This window comes from Molossus molossus, unplaced genomic scaffold (genome assembly GCF_014108415.1).
Source record: "Molossus molossus isolate mMolMol1 unplaced genomic scaffold, mMolMol1.p scaffold_m16_p_13, whole genome shotgun sequence".
Taxonomy (NCBI): Eukaryota; Metazoa; Chordata; class Mammalia; order Chiroptera; family Molossidae; genus Molossus; species Molossus molossus.
The window spans coordinates 21,801,181-21,821,870 of record NW_023425348.1 but is presented as its reverse complement, the minus strand read 5'-3'; the positions used below and the strand labels follow the sequence as shown (position 1 = coordinate 21,821,870).

Here is a 20,690-nt window from a genome sequence, read left to right as displayed (position 1 = left end):
ATAATAATAATCATGAATATGATGACAATACATAGATATGATAAATGGTGAGCTTTACCAAATTAATTGAAAACAAACTTTCTTTCAAAAATAATAATTTGAACTATTAATTTCTCATTTCAATCGCTAATTGCCCCTGGTTAAAAAAAAAAAAAAAAAAAAAAGAGTTGGTGTATAAATTAGATTAGTAAATAGTCAAGAAATCTGAGTGTCTAGACTTCATTAGGAACATAGGATGGTAAAACAGCGTCTGAGGAGGACTAAAGAGGAAAGATGCAGTACTGTATGAAGCTGCCCTTGGCCAGCCTAGTAAGTCAAGAGTACATCAGGAGACATTTTTTGCATAAAAATAAGTATAGCGTCAATAAATACATTATGCTTCCTAAATAAGGTTGCACCATAATTCTTCATAATTCTAAAGATGAAAATCTCAACAAACAGCTATTAATAGATATTAATAATACATGATGAACTATAGAAAATCTATTTACATCATTGATTATTACTTTTTCATGAAATCTTTTATTGTTATTTATAGATGGGTTTTGTGTCTATGCAAAATGGTTCGATTCATTGTGTAAAATTTAACAACATGGTAAAAATAAAAAAATATTCTTTTTGGCCTAAGTTACTGAGCTTTTTCTCTACATTAATCTAGTCTTCCAGACAGTAGCCCAGTCTCCTCTTCACCTGGTATTGGAAGACATGTTCAGGACTTCACCACGCCTGTCTCCCACTTCCCCAACATATTCCCATACGTATTTAGAAGTAAGAGGTGTCTGTCCCCAACAATATTTATGGGCCTAAAAATAGAACCAATTTAACATACCTTGGCATATTTAATATCAAAATTTTCACTTTAGTTTTAAACTGTTTATAGAAAAAAACCTGCTTAATGCGTTGAATTCCAGTAAATTTAATTTTTCACATAAAACCTCTTTGTGAGAAAAATAACATCAAAGCCCCCCCAAAGCAAATAAAAATGAAAACAAACTGAATGGATCTTCAGAGTAAAATATATCTTGTGGCAATAGGGATATTTGTCAAATCAGTGGGGGTGAAAGTCAGGCAGAGAATGTGATCCTACCTACGTGAGAAAGAGCCAGAAAAGTCCTGTGTGTGGGAGTCAGTCTCAGCATTAGGAAGACGCCCTTAGGAATTATTCTCAAGAGGGCTGGGACAGTTACACCACGAAAATTCTAAAGCCTGGAACCACAAGTGGTTGTTTGAAGGAGAATCGGCAATAATTTTATAAGAAGTCAGTATTCAACTTTCTGTTTGTTATCACATTAATTTGTCATAATTAGCTTTGAACAAGAAATATCACTCTATTGGTTGTCAAGACTAACGCTGACCCTGCTTCAGCTCCTTTCCCTCCTCAGCAGGAGACTGTTTTGGTCTGGTTTGTTTTTTGTTGTTTGTTGTTTTGAAGAAGAAGATTACTTCTATCTCAGGTCCTCCGTCTTCATCCAAAAAATAATAGGGTTGAACTAGATGACTACAGTGAATTTCAAATTTGAAGACTATGTCACATTGCTTAACTATTATATTGTCTTAGGTTTTCTTTTGTGTCACCAGCATAACAACAGCAGCTTTATTATTATGCTGGTGACATGAAAAAAACACACACACAAAACCCTATACATTTTTGTGTGTGTGTTTTTTCAGTTTTAAGAGTCAACGGCTTCTCTAGAGAAGAAAAAGTTCTAACTGAACATTAGGTCCCAGGAATGAGTCAGTGCAGACCAAGAGCAAACGGGGGAGCCCTTGACTGGGAACGGGGCTCCTGCTAGGGGCCTCTGTGCTTCACATCTGCTCAGACATCTTCACCATGAAGAAATGAGGAGACTGTCCATGCTTCTAAATTGTCCACTTTCCAATAAAGCATTTATGTTAGTGGTCCTGTTTAATAGCACCGTACAGGGGGTGAAGGGAGGGGGCCTTTACAGATTTGTGCCCATCTGACACGGAATCCTTACAGTTAAGTATAAAATTAATGAGATTTCTGCTAAATCAGTGGCTTCGTGTAACGTTCACTCACCAGCTACTGTCACACTTGTCCTCTCTGGAATATGTACCTCTTATTAATCTATTTTCAAAGATGTCTTCTGGAAATTAGCAGGAAAATTCTTTGAAGAGAAAATTTACTTTGTGATTAAAAAAAAAAAATACAGTCAAAAGATGATAAAAACTACATCATTATTAATAGGACTTAAAAACAAATTTAGTGGTTGTATTAACATAATATTAGGGCTATTCACTCCTAAATATATATGGAAAGCTAATTGCAGACACATTCAGTATGAAATATCTAAAAAATATTTTTCTCTGTAGGTAGAACATTGGTAAACTAATACTAATACAATAACTATAAATTTAACTTTCATTTTTATTTTGGTTGAAAATTGTATTTAATCTGTCTTAAAAGGTAAAACATCACTTTTTCAGAATATTTTTACCATAACATATTTATAAAAATCTTTTAGATTTACAAGAATTTAGAAAAAAATATCTATTTATAGCAAGTTTCTAATAAAAATGAGCCTTATGAAATCATATGGAAAGCTTTCCCTAGCCAGTATGGCTCAGCGGTAAGAGTGTTGCCCGCGGACCAAGGAGACCCAAGGGTATGTACCTCGGTTGCACTTGTTCCCAGCCCCGGTTGGGGTTGTGCAGGTGGCAACCAATCAATGTGTCTCTCTCACATTGTTGTTTTTCTCTCTCTCCCTTCCTCCTTCTCTTCCTCCAGCTCTATTGGAGATTAACCTAAAAATGTCCTAGGGTAAGGGTAAAAAAAAAAAATCATAGGAAAAGCTTTATATTCATTCATGGAGCTAGTCTGTCATTTTTATTACCATCCCACTCTAAGCTTGACTGAAAAAAACCTGTTAATTCAAATATATTTTGATTGAACAAACATTGGATCTTTGTCTTATACAATAATTATTTTTAAAAATCTTTTACTTGTTGTTACACAACACTTCAAACTCAAAACATAATTTCTTCTGTCCTTTCTCCTTCTCCCTGTTACCTTTCATCTCTTCTTCTACTAATATTTATTGAGGGCCTAATACATGCAGAGTACCATGTTGAATATTCTGACAAATGAAAATTATAAAAAATAATTATAATGAGGTATAAAATATATTCTCAAAGTACTCGAACATAACATTATCACTGCCAGACATTGTTTTTGTTTTGTTTTGTTTGTAAAAAATCTGTCTGTCACTGGATTTAAAAACAACTAGGGCTGGAATCCTATTTTGTCCTCCTGTAAACCATTCATCTCTACCCCACCCCATCCCTCACCACTGAGCACAGCGGTTTATACATACTTGGCATTCAGTAAATGTTTAGTTAAATAGAATATACACAGACTAGTTCATACGTATCACGATATGAAGGCTTTCTTTAAAACAAGGACTTTTAAAAATAATTTTAGAAGTAAACGTTTATTGCACAGAATTTGAAAATTCAAACAAGTATAAAGAATACAATTTAAATCATGTATATCCTCGCCTCCAAACAATAGCTGCTATGTATACTTTAATGAATTTCTTTGCAGTCTTGTCCTTTATGTATTTGGCAAATTACTATTTATACAGTTATATTTACATATAATATTGCATCCCACTTTTTCTTTTATATTGTGAACATTTCCCATATCATTAAATAGTTTTCTATATTAAGCAGTTTAATAGCTGCCTAATATATTACCAGAAGATTTTATGATTTGAGTATTACATGATTGGACAGTTAGTTCTTTATAATGCTTTGTAGTTATAAGTGCACAGCCACAATCAGTATCCTGGATAAATAAACCTTGTTCACTGTCACTGATTAGTTTCCTGTGGATTATATTTGGGAAAATAGCCATATATAGAGAAAAATACTTGGGGATTTGTCAGTTATGTTGTAAACTTCATTTTTGGTTCCAGATGAAGTTTTTACAATTACCTATTCTCTATTATTAAAAGAAATACACCTTTTTTTTTATCCTCACCGAGGACATTTTTCCATTTTTTGTTCAGATACAGTGGGAGGGAGAGAGTGGGAGAGAGAGACAGAAACATGGATGTGAAAGTGACACATTGAGTGGCTGCCACCCACACGACCAATCAGGGCCAGGGACAAACTGCAACCGAGTTACATGCCCTTAGCGGGAACCGAACCCAGGTCTCTCTGGACCGCAAGCCAATGCTCTTACAGCTGAGCCAAACCGGCCAGGGCAAAAGAAATATACCTTTTAAAAGAACCAATTTAAACATTTTCACAGAGCTTTAATATTTAGAAAGGCAAATAATTTTATTTAAGTTAATATTTTCCACAATATTTCCTATCACACATAGGTGGTGGTTAAATGCTTTTTACAAAGGTAAGTAAATATACTAGATGAAATTGAGCAGAATAAATGGAACAATACAGGAGACCTCAACAAATGAATTATGTTGGTCATTAGCTCTGTTTGAATACATTAGCTAAATTTCAAGTCTGTTTTCATAGCATCTTGAAGATCTACCTGACAAATGTCCTATCTATGAGCAACCTCTCAAATCAAACTATTTTGAAATTTGTTCCAATTAACTGTTGCTGCCACAAACTTAGTGGTTTAAAACATCAGTCAATTTACTCTCATAAAGTTGGCAGCTTAGAGGCACAGCCAGGCCCTTACCTGGGGTTTCTCACATGAGTCTTGTGGTGGCTGAAGCTCGAGTCATTGGAAGGCTTCGTCACTCACGAGTCTGGTGCTGGGCTGGGCTGGGCTGCCTGGAGTAGCTGGGGGCCAGGTGGATCTCCCTCTTGCCATTAGCCTCTCCAACTGGCTGGCTTGGACATCCTCACAGAACGGTAGCCTCTGTTTAATCAGACTTCTGATGAAGGCCGTGGTCATTCATACATTGGCATCTTTGATAATAAGCCATACCAAATTTATAAACTCCTAAACCTGAATGGACCCAATTAACTTCTTTCTCTGGCCCTGGTCCTGGATTTCCAGCCTAACGTTGCTTAGTCAGTCAGTTCCACTTCCAAATGATGCTATTGAACCAAATTTGAACTTCAGTACTATTCCAAAATATTTATATTCATGTCTTTCCTCTTACATTATGTGCTTATTTCAGATTTCCCATTCTTCTCTAGTGCCCAGTCCCATTATCACTCAATTACCTTTACTTATTGTAGATGATTTTATCTTCTTTAATGGAAAAAAAAAAAAAATGAGAACCTTCCCAAATGATCTCTCTCAACTGTCCTTATTGCCATCTCAACAGCTTTTTCTCTATATTTTTTTGTTTATTTCTTCATTTCTCTCAGAGAAAAAACTACCATGTCCCATGATTATTTTCTACACTTTTGCCCACAATCCCAATATGTTGTCACTTTCCTGATGAAATAGTCCTTGTCTTCTAAATCTTTGGTCTCTGCTGTCTCCTACTGGTTCTTCTGTCTTGATAAAAATGCTAATTTCTCATTTTGTAAAAGTGTCATTTGCCCAGTGAGGCCTCTAAATTTTTTCTCCATCTTGTCCCTTCCTTGTTGAACTTCTACCGAGGGGTTTTTTCTAACTGCCTCCATGTCTTTAGCTCCTTACAGTCCAGTTCAGCCCTTACTGTTCAGACTTCATAATCACCAAATCCAGACAGCAACTTGCTACATCAGGACTAATTCAGAAAATAAAGTAGTTAATGGTGGGGTTCTTCTTAATTGAGAATACAAGCATTCTTGCTGCTTGAGTTCACCATATTAAGAAATGGAAAAATGTCAATAACTAAGCTGATTGCTTTTTAACCAATAAAAAGTAAGTACATATTTTTAAATGCTCTTAGAAATAGTTATTCTAGAAGTAATAATATAAAGGTATATTTCTCTTCATATTGGATTATGGTTGTTTCTTCCAGCTCAACTCTACATACATGTACATGTATTGATCAGCACTATTCTATACCAATTTTTCATAATCAAATGTGAAATAATCTTCTCATTGTATCCCCCACCAAAAATAATAATAATAATATAATTGCACCTTTTTAAAAATTTTCCACAAAATTTTTTATAACTCATTCCTAGTATTTACTCTTCCTTGCTCTAAACTACCATTATTTTAGATCCTTTCTTATCTCCTCTGGTAGAGCATAAGCTACTTCATAGTCACAGTATAGTATTTGTACACTTTAGGTTTCCTGAATATGAAAAGTAGGCCCATACACCTATAATAGTCATAATGAGATAGTTTTTGTGTCTGGTAGTTTTGCCTATCACCTTCTGTTGCTGCTTCTGTAAGTGATGATTGATTTCAATAGCCAGAATTGATATTGACATTCTTGTCTTTGTTTCTAATTATTTTTTTCTTTTTCTACAAAATATAATGCTAATTGGTAGGTGCCTCCAAGCACACCGTGTTAGAAAAAAATCAAATTTGTAATTATTTTACCCCAAGAAATTATAGAAACTAACTGACAGCCCATCCCTTTTACTTGCAATTTTTATTACTAACTATGTATTTCATTAAGACATTTACATAGTTTGATTGGATCCTCGTGGGAAATGCAATTTCTCATTACTCTTCATCATGGCTTGTACTTAACGTTATCCATTCCCCTTTGTCTGTAGGCCCCCCGGGCCCACCTGGGGTAGTGATCGTGGAGGAGATCACCGAAAGCACAGCCACACTCTCCTGGAGCCCGGCGGCTGACAACCACAGCCCAGTCTCCTCCTACAACCTGCAGGCTCGAAGCCCCTTCTCCCTGGGTTGGCAAACAGTGAAAACAGGTAGGAAGTTTGAAGGCAACATCAGCTGTTTTGCCATATATATATATATACAAGCTCAGTAGGATCATTTTGGATCCTTGAAACGTTGTTATTCATTACCGTATTAACCATTGTTTCCATCTTTTAATAAAGGCTCTTTGCTTTCTTCTCTTCTCAGTTCCCAGGGACGGACCACACCATTTATATTCTTTTGTTTGTTTGTTGAAATAACTTTAGAATCACATGGAAGTTGCAAAATTAACAGATTTCCTGTGGACCCAGCCCTCACGTCCCCCAATGATAACATTTTATGTAACAGTGGTACAATCATCAGTCAGAAAGCTGACATTGGTACGATGCTATTAAATAAACTACAGACTATATTCATATTTTACCAGTTTTTATATGCTAGTTTTAGTGTACAGTTCTATAAAAGTCTATGAAATTTTATTGTGTAGATTCAAGTCACCACCAAGATAATCAGAGAGCTGTTCCATTACTCCAGTTTCTTGTGCTTCCCCTTTATAATCACACATAAAAAGGAAATCTAACATAAAATTACATTATTTAAAAGAATGCAGAATTTTAATGCCTACTTCTAAGATGTGTGAATTATATTTGCATTATTTTAAAGATCATTTCTTCCCTGATGGTTTCCATTTCATGTTATAACTAAACTTGCCCAACCTCTCCGAATGTGCCTCTCTCCAAAGCTATGTGACATTATACTCCTGACAGTTATTAGGAGCTTACTTAACAAGCTGGCATTGAAAAAGTGTACAATGTCTATACAATCTAATCTTCACATGCAGCTGTCTGTACTGAGTAGGGATTTGCGATTTTGTTTTACTATATAAATATAAAAATTGATTTGCCTGTTTAGAAGTAAAATATAAAATCACTGAAATATCTGAGTGCAGTAGCCATAAAACTCAATTAACCGGAATGTTACAGGAATGAAGTGGTCCATGTTGTTGATTAAATAGATTAAATTTGAGAAAAACTTATTTTTGTGTAAAAATGTACAATTTGAGGGGGAGGAAATATATTCATCTGCATGCAAAATATAATTCAGGTTTTCCTTGATATTAGTTTCCTGTATCAATTTATAGAATTCTGTTTTATCATCATTATAGTGTACTATACATGTATACATATTTATGTTGTGATTATTATAATTGTGGGTATTGACCTTATTTCTGGATCTAGTTTAACCCTGCGATACCTCTGCAGACCCAAGAAATTGGGAGAATCTCTAAGTTTGGTAGATGATTCTGAAGAGGACACATATTCAAGCCACATGAACAGGTTTACACAAGAGTACTTATAGCCTCCTTTGCCCTAGTGCCCTCAGGTTTTCCTCAGTGTGACAGCCCTAACCCTTGCTTGGTAGCCAGGAAATGGGCTCACCATAGATCTGGGGTGTGCACTCACCAAACCCATCCCCCTGCCTGCTGCTGTGCTCCCTGCCCACTCTTGTCTCACTGCACACATAGCTTACTACTCGAGGACATTTCCCTGTGGGTGCATTGAGATGCACATTCCCTTGCTCCTCTCATGCCCATGTTCTCCTTCCTCTTACCTTAACTCATGGAATGCCAATCTGGGACACTATTCTTCCTCCTACTAAACCTATAGTTTCCTAGTTACTCTTATTCTTTGGTTTCTCACATCTTGATTCACCTGTTTCTACTTTTTGTTGTTTGATAGGTGATAAATGGATAGATGGATGGATAGGTAGGTACGTAGGTAGGTAGGTAGATAGATAGATGTACAAATATATATATGTTTGTACATGCATGTATACCTATAAAAATCTTTGAATTTTTTTTTGCACAACCAAAGGACAAATGAGATTTTATGTTGTGGGGAGCTCGGACATTTGATCTAAATGTTAGTTTTGGGGTTATTTATTTGTTTTAGAAGTTCCTACTATAAAGTTGCATCTTTATCTTTCGAATATAATTTGAATGCTGGAAACATTTTTAAGTTGGGAGTTGTTTATTTTTAAACTCTGTTCAGCAAGTACTTATTTTTAAAAATCTATGATTGAAATGTATTTTTAAGTAGAGAGTTTTCAAAAATACATTTCTATGAGTGGTCGATTTGATTTGCCTTTGATAGCAATAAGGGCTCTGGCAAGATACCTCTTAACTTAATGAGGTCACTCATTTTTCTAAAACTTAGCATCTGTTAGAGCTACTAGTAGAGGCGTGACATCCTCCAGGCAAATCTGCCAAGGAGCCGTCCTCAACTTTTGTGTGCTCTAAAGTAGCTGTTTTAAATGCATTCTGGTTTTAGCCCCTAGCACAATCTGATCACAACTTCGTTCATGCCCATGACAGGGAAAGAAATCCCTCTAGAGCCGCATCAGCCACTGGGGCAGTGGGTCTTTTGTTTTTATAGTTGCTCCTTTATCCAAAACAATTCCAGCAGAGATAAGCTCTAGTGCATCAATAATTATTAGAAAAAAAAACAATGAGCCTGGAGTTTGAACTCTGATAAAGTTAATGCAATTCATAAGCTAGTATTTAAAAAGTGCTTAAGATTCCTTCATACAGCAGCATGAATACAAAGAATAGTGAGTTCCTCATTTTTGACAAAGGAAGTAATGGGTTGCACATGGAACTCCTAGCTGAGCACAACTGGATTTAACTTATTAATATTGCCTGCCCCAAACTCAAACTCACATCAGGTGACTGTGAATGGGACTAATGTATTCATTTTGAAAAGAATATGAAAACAACTATAGAAAATAATTTCACTTGCAGACTCCATTCTGGTCAAACAAATTGCTTTTGATTTGAAAACCTATCTTTCTTCATGTTATTTAGCTGTGTCAGCAGAGATAGTTTGTTCCTATGTCTGTTTAGGAATACCAAATCACTTATAATCATAGAATTGATTTGTCATTGTTTATTTAAATGTGTTATTTACTATTCTTCTATCAGTGGATATATCTTCTCTCTGTGGATATGTTTTCCACTGATTGATTGGTTGATTAAATTTGTCCACGAGGCAGGCTTATTTAGTTTACATATAATTATTTAATTAAATTCTTGAATGCAATCATTTCACTAGGAAAGTAATTTTGACAAGTTTCTCTCCCTGAATTCATATGGGATCCTTCACTGTCTTTTGGTTGCTGTGTTTTCTGTGAAGCAGAATGTTTTCTTTGAAACTGACTTATCCTCCTTGTTCCAGAAAGAATATCTTTAGAAAATCATACCTGCAAGGTTTTAAAACTACTTACTATGATATATAGTTTCCATTTTCTTTCATCTCCACAATATTGTTTTCAAAATTAAAATCCTAATTTTTATTAAAAAGTTTGTTTCTAATTTATTTCATATTGCCTGCTATTTTATCAAAAAATATTAATAACTTCAACTCATGTTTTTTAACTTATTTTATAGCCCTTATGAGTAGCAATGAATTTAAAATTGCTAAATCTTATTTTTGTTTCACTTTTTAAAAAGGGATTATAATTAAGGATGGTGGAGAGGATGTGGGGTAAGGAAAGGAGTCTTTAAAATCTATATGGTTAAGAAAATATAAACATATGTAGCTTTGGAAGAAGGATTTTTATATTTTAAATTAATTTTCCTTTTTAGCATAAAGCCTGAATAATTCAATCAAGATAAAAACAAACAAACAAACAAACAAAAAAAAAAAAACAGTGCAAATTTTTGTCACAACTATTTGACCTCCCTTTTCATTCATTCAATAAAAATGTATTGAGCAGTTTTCAAATAAATGTTCTAGGCACTTAAAATATATGGGTGAAAAAAATGAAACAGAAAATACCTATCCCTGTGAAGGTTGTGTTCTCATGGGTGAGGATAAACAGTAAAGAGAAAACATAATAAACAAGGAAATTATGTAGCATTTTAGAAGTTAATGGATGGAAAAAATAAACATTATATTGTAAGGAGGATCCAAAGTACTGTGGTAGGAACAGTATTAGTCTGTGCAGGTTGCCATACAAAATACCACAAACTTGATGCCTTAAACAACAGAAATTTATTTTCTTACAGATTTGGAGGCTGGGAATTTCAAGATCTAGGTGCCATCCAATTCAATTTGAGTTCTGGTGAGAATTCCCTCTTGACTTACAGACAGTAGCCTTCCCCCTGTGTCTTCACATGGCAGAAAGAGAGGGAGTGCTCTGATGTCTCTGCTTATGAGGTCACTATTCTTGTCAGATCAGGACCCCAGCCTTATGACCTCATTTAACCTTAATTACTTCTTATTTTTTAACACAGCTTGCATAAATTTATTAAATGATAAGATTTAGCAGCGGAAGTGTGCTGGGCCCATAAATGATAAGACTTAGAATATCAATCCTTCAATACCTTTCTATTTCTCTCAGGATGAAAGCCCAAGTCCTCACTCTATGACTTGGTCCGGAATTCTCTTTCCAAACACATTTTCAAACATTCCCCCTAAAATTCACTCTACTCCTGACTCACGGATCGCCTCATGTTCCTACATAGACTGCTTCTGATGTCTTTGTACTATTTGCTTCTTCAACCTGGGGTGTTTTCCCCAAGATATTGGCATAGCTAAACCTATACTTCTTTCAAAAGTTTATTCAAATGTACCTTCTCAGTGAGGCTTATCCCAGTACCTCTATTTTAAATTGCAACCCGCCTGTGGAGAAAAGGGAACTCTCATGCGCTGTTGGTGGGATTGCAAATTGGTACAGCTACTGTAGAAACCAGTATGGTATGGGGATTCCTCAAATAAATTAAAAATAGAAATATTATACAACCTAGTAATTCCACTTCTGGGTATTTATCTGAAGAAACCCTAAAATACTAATTTAAAAAGACACACGCACCCCTATGTTCATTATGCATTATTTACAATAGTGAAGATATGAAAGCAACCTAATTGTCCATCGATAGATGAATAAAGATGTGGTACACACATATGATCGAATATTACTCAGCCATAAAAAAGAAGGAAATCCTGCCATTTTCGACTAAGTGGATGGACCTAGAGAGTATTACGCTAAGTGAAATAACTCAGACAGAGAAAAAAATATCATATGATTTCACCTATATGTGGAATAAAAAATAAATAAATGAACAAACAAAACAAAGTAAACTCATAAATACAAAGAACATTTTGATGGTTGTCAGATGATATGTGGGGTTAGGGAGATGAGTGAAAAAAAGGAAGGGATTAAGATGCAGAAATCGCCAGTTATCAAAACAGTCACAAGGATGAAAAGTACAGCAGGGGTATTATAGTCAATAATATTGTAATAAATATGTATGGTGTCAGATGGGTACTAGACTTATCAGGGTGATCACTTCATAAGTTATATAAATGTTGAATCACTATATTGTATACCTGAAACTAATATAATATCCTATGTCACTGTAATTGAAAAAAACTTTTAATTATTTAAAAATAAATGAATAAACTGCCCTGGCTGGTTTGGATCAGCCATTAGAGCGTCGGCCCATGGACCAGAAATCCCTGGGTTCAGCTCCACTAAGGGCATGTACCTCTGTTGCAGTTTGTTACGGATCTCTGTTGGAGTTGCGTGGGTGGCAACCTGTCAATGTGTCTCTCTCACATCCATGTTGCTCTCTCTTCCTCCCACTCTATCTGAAGATAAATGCAAAAATGTCCGGGTGAGGAAAATAAATAAATAAATAAATAAATAAATTTTAACCTGCCTGCTATGAACTGTATTGGGTATACCCCCCACCACCAAAATGTTGAAGCCCTAACTCACAGAATAATTTTATTTGGAGATTAAGCTTCTAAGGACATCAAGTAGGTAATTGTACAGTGTGGGGCAAAAATAGGTTCACCATTGTTCATATGAAAAATAATATGATAATTAACAAATGATATTACACTAATAAACTCTGTGTTTTGCACACTCACAACTGTACATCTGCTTTTGCCCCACCCTGTACATATGAGCCTGGAGTTTAAGAGGGAGATTTGAAATATAGATATAAATTGGAAAACTATTGGCATATAAATTGCATTTAAAATCATCAGACCGCATGTGATCTCCAAGTATATAAGTATAAAATAAAGAAAAGTATAACAGTGGAAGGCTAGAGTGTTCCATTAGTAAGAAGTTGCGTAGAACAGCAACCAGGCAAAGGATACAGAGGGAAGGCAACCATTCAGGTAAAAGGAAAACCAAGACCATGTGATAAACTGGAAGACAAAAGAGTAAGTCTATCAAGGAAGAGAAAGTAATCAACTCTGTCAAGTGCTGATGACACTTCAGATGTGATAAGAACTGAGAATTGATCACTGAATTATTTTAGGAACATGAAGATCATTGGTGACTTTGACAATAGCAGTTTTAGTAACATAGTAAGGACTAAAATTTCACAAAAAAGGATTCAAGAGATAATGGAAGAGATTCTAAAATGGCAGCAAAGTGAATGGAAGCTACACAGACCATCTCCCAGGACCAAACTGCAATTACAACTAAAATAAAGACAAATCGTCAGGAAAAAGCAACAGAAAAGCAGCTTGCGAGGACCATATAACCAAGGAGACTGAATTGATCCTGGAAGGATTGCAGAGGTGCAAGAGAGAGGCTGGGAGGCCACAGAGAGCAGCTGTCTTAGCTTGAGCAGCACACTCGGGGTTAAACTCCCAAGCCCATGCCACAGTGCAGAGAGCTGGGACAGAGCACTGAAATAGCCATAGCCACTATCCTTGGGCTCCGGCAGAGGGAGGGTGGACTGTACTGGAACTGTGTGGTGACACTCGGGATATGGAGGGCACGCAGAGGACCCTCCAAAATGGAGAGGACCCTCCATTTTGCTGAGTTGAGGCCACATAGGACCGTGGCCAACTTACTCCTTACCAGGGCTCTGGGGAGAGGAGGTGGCCTCTCCCTCAGAGATTCAATTCTACGCAGTGGGCCACTGAAATGCAAATTGAGGCTCATTAACAACCAGCACCTGCCCCACCCTTGGGAAATCCTCTTACTCTGAACACCTGAGAGAGTTTTTCATTCAAATGAGAACCCAAGGCTCTTAAGTACCCATGACTAATAGCCTCCAGGCAAAAAGGTAGAGGATAACTAAACCATTGCTGGGCTTGCAACTCTACCTAAGAAAGTAAGACTTGAAGGTTGTGTTTAACGTGGGTCCTCCCACGCTCATCCAAACCCAGTAGAGGGAGCCACAAACAGCAGAACACCAACACCCACAGGGAAAATTGGTCAGGCTCCAAAACCCACTGATATAGGCAAAATGGTGAAACAAAGAAACAAATCCCAAATGAAAGAACAAGAGAACTCTGCTAAAAATTAGATAAATGAAATAAAGGTAAGCAAGTTAAAAGAGCTATAATTCAAAGCCATGATCTTGAGGAAGCTCAACAACATGAGTAAAGACATCAACACCATGAGTAAAGGACAAAGAAACATTGAAAATCAACCAATTGGAAAGTAAAAAAAAACCAAGAAGAAATGAAGAATGGCATAGCAGAAATAAAGAATACATTGGAAGGACTAAGCAGCAGAGTAGAGGAAGGTGAGGACTGGATCAGTGAAGTAGAAAACAGGCTAGAAAAAATCAACCAATAAGAAAACCAAAAAAAAAAAAAATTAAAAAACAGCTTAACAGAACTGTGGGACAACTGGAAACATAATAATATTTGCATCATCAGAGTCCCTGAAGAAGAAGAAAATCAGCAAGGGTTAGATAATATTTTTGAAGAAATAGTGACAGAAAACTTCCCTAATTTGGTGAAGAAAGAAGGTATTCAAGTTAAAGAAGCACAGAAAGCCCCAAGTAAGAAGAACCCAAACAGGCCCACACCAAAATACATAGTAATTAAAATGTCAAAAATTAAAGGCAAAGAGAGAATCATAAAGGCAGCAAGATATAAACAACAGGTTACCTACAAAGGAACCCCCATAAGGATCTCAGCTGACTTCACAACAGAAACACTCAGGCCAGAAGGGAATGGCATGAGGTAATCAATAGGAAGTCAAATAAAAAGTTTCCCAGAAGTAAAAAGGCTAATGGAATATATTAGCACCAAACCAGCACTGCAAGAAATGTTAAAAGGACTGCTATAATTAATGGAAGAAATAAGATGAAAAATATAACCACACTAAACAAAAATGGCAATAAATAAGTACACATCAATAATCATCTTAAATGTAAATGGATTGAATGCTCAAATAAAAAGACCCAGAGTAACTGACTGGAAAAGAAAGCATGAATCATCTATATTTTGTTTACAAGAGACCCACCTCACAACAAAAGACTCACAGAGGTTGAAAGTGAAGGGATGGAAAAAATCTTCCAAGCAAATGGAAAGGAAAAAAAAGCTGGGGTACCAATACTCATATCTGATAAAATAGATTTCAAAATGAAGGCCATAACTAAAGACAAAGAAGGCCACTACATAATATTGAAAGAATCTATCCAACAGGATGGTATAACCTTGATAAACATATATGCACCCAATATAGGAGCACTAAAATATATCAAAAATCTTCTGGAAGACTTCAAAGGAGAAACTGATAGCACTACAATCATATTAGGGGACTTCAAAACCCCACTGATATCACTGGATAGATCTTCTAGACGAAAAAATTAGCAAGAAAACAGAGACTCTAAATGAAGCACTAGACCAAATGGATTTAATAAATATCTACAAAGAATTACACCCCGAAACTACAGAATTCATATTCTTCTCAAGTGCACATAGGACATTCTCAAAGATAGACCACATGTTAGGACACAAACTAAGTCTCTACAAGTTCAAGAAGATTGAAATCATATCAAGCATCTTCTCAGATCACAATGGCATGAAACTAGAAATCAATTGCAACAAGGACATGCAAAGACATTTTAAAACATGGAGGCTAAATAGCATGTTATTAAACAACGAATGGGTCACAGAGGACATCAAGGAAGAAATAAAAACTTCCTGGAATCCCATAAAAAAGAACACACAACAACACAAAACCTATGGGATGCAGCCAAAGCAGTTCTGAGAGGGAAGTTCATAGCACTACAGACCTACCTCAGAAAGCAAGAAAGATCTCTAATAGACTATCTAACCTTACAACTTAAAGAACTAGAAAGCAAACAAAAAGAAAAGGCCAGAGCAAGTAGAAGGAAGGAAATAGTAAAAATCAGAGCAGAAATAAATGACATAGAGACCAAAAAGCAATTCAAAGGATCAATGAAACAAAGAGCTGGTTTTTCCAAAAGATAAACAAGATTGATGGACCCTTAGCTGGACTCATCAAGAAACAAAGAGAGAGAACCTAAATACACAAAATCAGAAATGAAAGAGGAGAAGTAACAACTTATACCACAGAAATACGGAAGATCATTAACAACTACTATGAAGAATTATGTGGCAACAAATTTGACAATCTAAGTGAAATGGACAAATTTATAGAAACACATAGTCTCCCAAAACTGGACTGGGAAGAGATAGAAAATTTGAACAGATCCATAATAACAGAAGAAATTGAAGATGCAATCAAGACTCTCCCAGCAAACAAAAGCACAGTCCTGGATGGCTTCACGGGGGAGTTATACAGAACATTCAAAAAAGAACTAGCACCCATTCTCTTCAAACTATTTCAAAAATTTAAGAAAAAGGAAGACTTCCAAACTCTTTTCATGAATCCAGCATAATTCTAATTCCAAAACCAGAAAAAGACACTACAAAAAAAGAAAACTACAGGCCAATATCACTCATGAACATAGACGTCAAAATCCTGAACAAAATACTAGAAAATAGGATCCAGCAATACATCAAAAAAATTATTCACCGTAACCAAGTGGGATTCATCCCAAGGATGCAAGGCTGGTACAATATTCCCAAATTAATAAATGTGATACACCACATAAACAAAATGAAGAATAAAAACCACATGATCATATCAATAGATGCTGAAAAAGCCTTCGACAAAATCCAGCATCCATTTCTGATAAAAATGCTCAGCAGTGTGGAAAAAGAGGGATCATATCTTGACATAATAAAGGCCATATATGAAAGACCTACAGCCAACATCATACTCAATGGGCAAAAACTAAAAACATTTTCCTTAAGAACAGGAGCAAGACAGGGATGCCCACTTTTGCCACATAGTACTGGAAGTCTTAGCCACATCAATCAGACAGGAAAAAATAAATAAAAGGGATCCATATTGGAAAAGAGGAAGTGGAATTGTCATTATTCGCGGATGACATGATTCTATAAGTAGAAAACCTGAAAGACTCCATCAAAAATACACCAGACTTAATAAATGAATTTGGCAATGTAGCAGGATACAAAATTAACATCAAGAAATTGATGGCATTATTATACACCAAGGATGAACTCAGAGAAAGAGAAACTAAGAAAACAATCCCATTTACCATTGTGGCAAAAAAATTAAGATACCTAGGAAAAAACTTAACCAAAGAAATAAAGGACCTATTCGCATAAAACTACAGGTCATTGAGAAAAGACATAAAGATATAAAAAAGTGGAAGCACATACCTTGTTCATGGGTTGGAAGAATTAACATCATTAAAATGTCCATATTACCCAAAGCAATCAATAGATTCAGTGCAATCCCCATCAAAATACCAAGGACATACTTCACAGAACTAGAACAAATACTTCAGAAGTTCATATGGAACCAAAAAAGACCTCAAATAGCCACAGCAGTCTTGAAAAAGAAGAACCAAGTAGGAGGAATCACATTACCAGATTTCAGGTTATCCTACAAAGCCACTGTAATCAAAACAGCCTGGTACTGACACAAGAATAGACGGATAGACCAGTGCAACAGAACAGAGAACCCAGAAATGGACCCAAGGCAATATGCTCAATTAATATTTGACAAAGGTGGCAAGATCATACAGTGGAGTAAAGACAGCCTCTTTAATAAATGGTGTTGGGAAAATTGCACAGCTACTTGCAAAAAAATGAAACTAGACCATCAACTTACACCATACACAAGAATAAACTCAAAATGGATAAAAGTCTTAAATGTGACTCATGAACTGATAAAAATCCTAGAAGCAATTGTAGGCAACAAAATTCAGACATTATACGCAGCAGAATTTTCACTGGTACATTACATAAGGCAACAGAAAATGAACACATGGGACTACATCAAACTCAAAAGCTCTGCTCAGCAAAAGATACAATCATCAAAATGGAAAGGCAGCCCACTGTATGGGAGAGCGTAATTGCCAATGATATATCAGATAAGGGTTTAATTTCCAAAATATATAGAGTGCTCATACAACTCATCAAAAGGAAGACAAAAAATCCAATTAAAAAATGGGCAGAGGACCTAAATAGACACCTCTCCAAACAGGACATACAAATGGCTAAGAAACATATGAAGTTATGCTCAACATCACTAATCATCAGAGAGATGCAAATTAAAACAACAATGAGGCATCACCTCACACCTGTCAGAATGGCCGCCATCAACAAATCATCAAACAACAAGTGTTGGCGAGGGTGTGGAGAAAAGGGGACTCTAGTACACTGCTGGTGGGAGTGCACACTGGTGCAGCCACTATGGAAAACAGTATGGTGTTACCTCAAAAAAGTAAACATTGAACTGCCATTTGACCTAGTGATCCCACTTCTAGGAATATACCCTAAGAAGCCTGAAACACCAATCAGAATAAATATATGTACCCCCATGTTCATAGCAGCCCTATTTACAATAGCTAAGATCTGGAAACAGCCCGTATGTCCATCAGTAGACGAATAGATAAAAAAGTGGTGGTACATATACATAATGGAGTACTATGCAGCTGTAAGAAAGAAAGATCTCTCATTCTTTGAGATGACGTGGAGGGACCTAACCGAAAGAAGCCAAGCAGAAAAAGACAAATACCACATGATCTCAATTATTTGTGAAATATAATGAACATAACAGTCTGAGGAATAGGGTACACCCAGAGATGTGGAAATAGGGTACAGACTGACAACCATCAGAAGAGGAGGTGGTGGGTGGAGGGAAGAGATAAACCACAGAACTTATATGCATGTACACGTAACCGATGGACACTGACAACAAAGCTGGGGATGGGGTGGGGGGTATGGGGAGTATGGTGTCAATAGGGAAAAAAAGGAGAAACATCTGTAACAAAATTAAATTAATGAAAAAATAAAGAAAGGAATAAATAAATAAATAAATAAACAAATACATAAATAAATAGATAATGGAAGAAAATTAATATAGACAGCTCTTTTAAGAATTTTGCTGCACCCTGGCCGGTTTGGCTCAGCGGTTGGAGCGTCGGCCTGTGGTACAGAGAGACCCGGGTTGGGTTCCTGCTAAGGGCACGTACCTCAGTTGCAGTTTGTCCCCAGCCCTGGTTGGTCGTGCGGGTGGCAGCCACTCGATGTGTCCCTTCACGTCGATGTTTCTCTCTCTCTCTCTTCCTCTCTCTCCCTCCCACTCTATCTGAACAAAAAATGGAAAAATGTCCTCGGGTGAGGATAAAAAAAAAAGAATTTTGCTGCAAGAGGAAGTGGAGAAATCAACATATTTTGCAGTCAGAATGTCATAATTTGCTTAGGTTAGAATGGGACAGGGGAACAGAAGAGAATTCGGAATGACCTCAAGATTTTGGCTACGCTGTCTCTAAGAATGTAATTGTTGTACACTGAATAAAAAGTATTAATAAATGATACAAATAAAAATATTTTTTAAGTAGGTAGGGGAACTTAAGGTTGAGAACCTTATCCCAATAGAAACATGTAAGAAGTCATTGGACATATCAGCCTGGAGCTTCAGGAAGAAGTTCATTGCTGAGTTTTGGAGGCATCAGCATACAGAGGGTATTTAAAACCACCAGGCTGGATTAGATTGCCATGCACTAAGAAAACTGGAAAGAGCTAATAGAGCTGGGATGTATGTGGAAGATGAAAAGAAACCAGCAATGGAGACAGATAAAGATAATCAGGTAGGAGAAAAACAGAAGTGAAGTTCTGAAAAATATTTCAAATAGAAGAGAATTTTCAACTGTGTCCAAAGATGATGTTAGGTCAAGGAAAATGAGGACCAGAGACCCAGCCATACGGTTTTAGTAATAGAGACCGTTGGTGATCTTGCCAGGATCAGCTAGGGTGAATGCAGGTTGTAAGAGACTGATTGGAAAGCGCTCAACAGAGAATGGGAGAAAAATAATCAGTGACCCCAAGTAGTAGCCCAAACAACCCGTAAGAAGTTTCAGTATACAAGAAACATAGAAATGGGATAATAAATTTTGAGAGAATTTTGTTTGTGTTGGTTTGGTGAGGAAAATACCTGCATGTTTGTATGCTGATGGGGAAAAAATCCATGAGAGACCTTTGATTGTGGTGGGGAGGAGAGAAACACAACTGAGACGGATTGGCTACTCTTCTCAACATTAACTTAAGAGGGTTACCCCTTGAAAAGTGTTCAGTTTCCTCAAGAGAATTCAGGTTCCCATCAGAGTAAAAAGTTGGAAGAATGTTCAGAGAAAAGAATGAGTATACAGGGAATTTTGCTAATGATGGTTTATACATTCCAAAGGTGGCACCAAAGGATTTCAAAGAGTAAGGAAGGATGGGAAGTGGGACAGAAAAGAAAATTAACAGAATTCTTTGGGGATTAGAATAAAAGAGAAGAGTGGTGACCTGGAAGTCTGGAGGTGCGTGATGAAACTGAAATAAACAGAAGTACATGAAACAGTGCGGTGAGACATGGCGGACCCGAGGCGAGTGTCCAGGATACAGTGTAGGTGAGGGGATAGAGAAGGCTGAGTGTCTGGGGTTCTCTTCTTCCCACCGCTGTGTTTGGCAGGCACAGTTCAGCAGTTTAGCTTGGATGGAACAGTGGCTCCCCCTGCCCCATCTCATTGATTCCAAGGATATTTGTTGTGCAACAAGAGTGGACAGACTTTTCCCTCAGGTCTTCATTTCACTGCTTTAAG

At 36.4% G+C, this 20,690-nt stretch overlaps 1 protein-coding gene across 1 annotated transcript in view; it reads left to right on the top strand.

The window, feature by feature from the left end:
* CNTN5 (contactin 5) overlaps nt 1-20,690 on the top strand; it is a 900,389-nt gene that overhangs the window by 798,854 nt on the left and 80,845 nt on the right. The window contains exon 18 of the mRNA XM_036258335.1: nt 6,610-6,768. Within this exon, the coding sequence (XP_036114228.1) occupies nt 6,610-6,768 (159 nt within the window). The remainder of the gene's footprint in view (nt 1-6,609; nt 6,769-20,690) is intronic.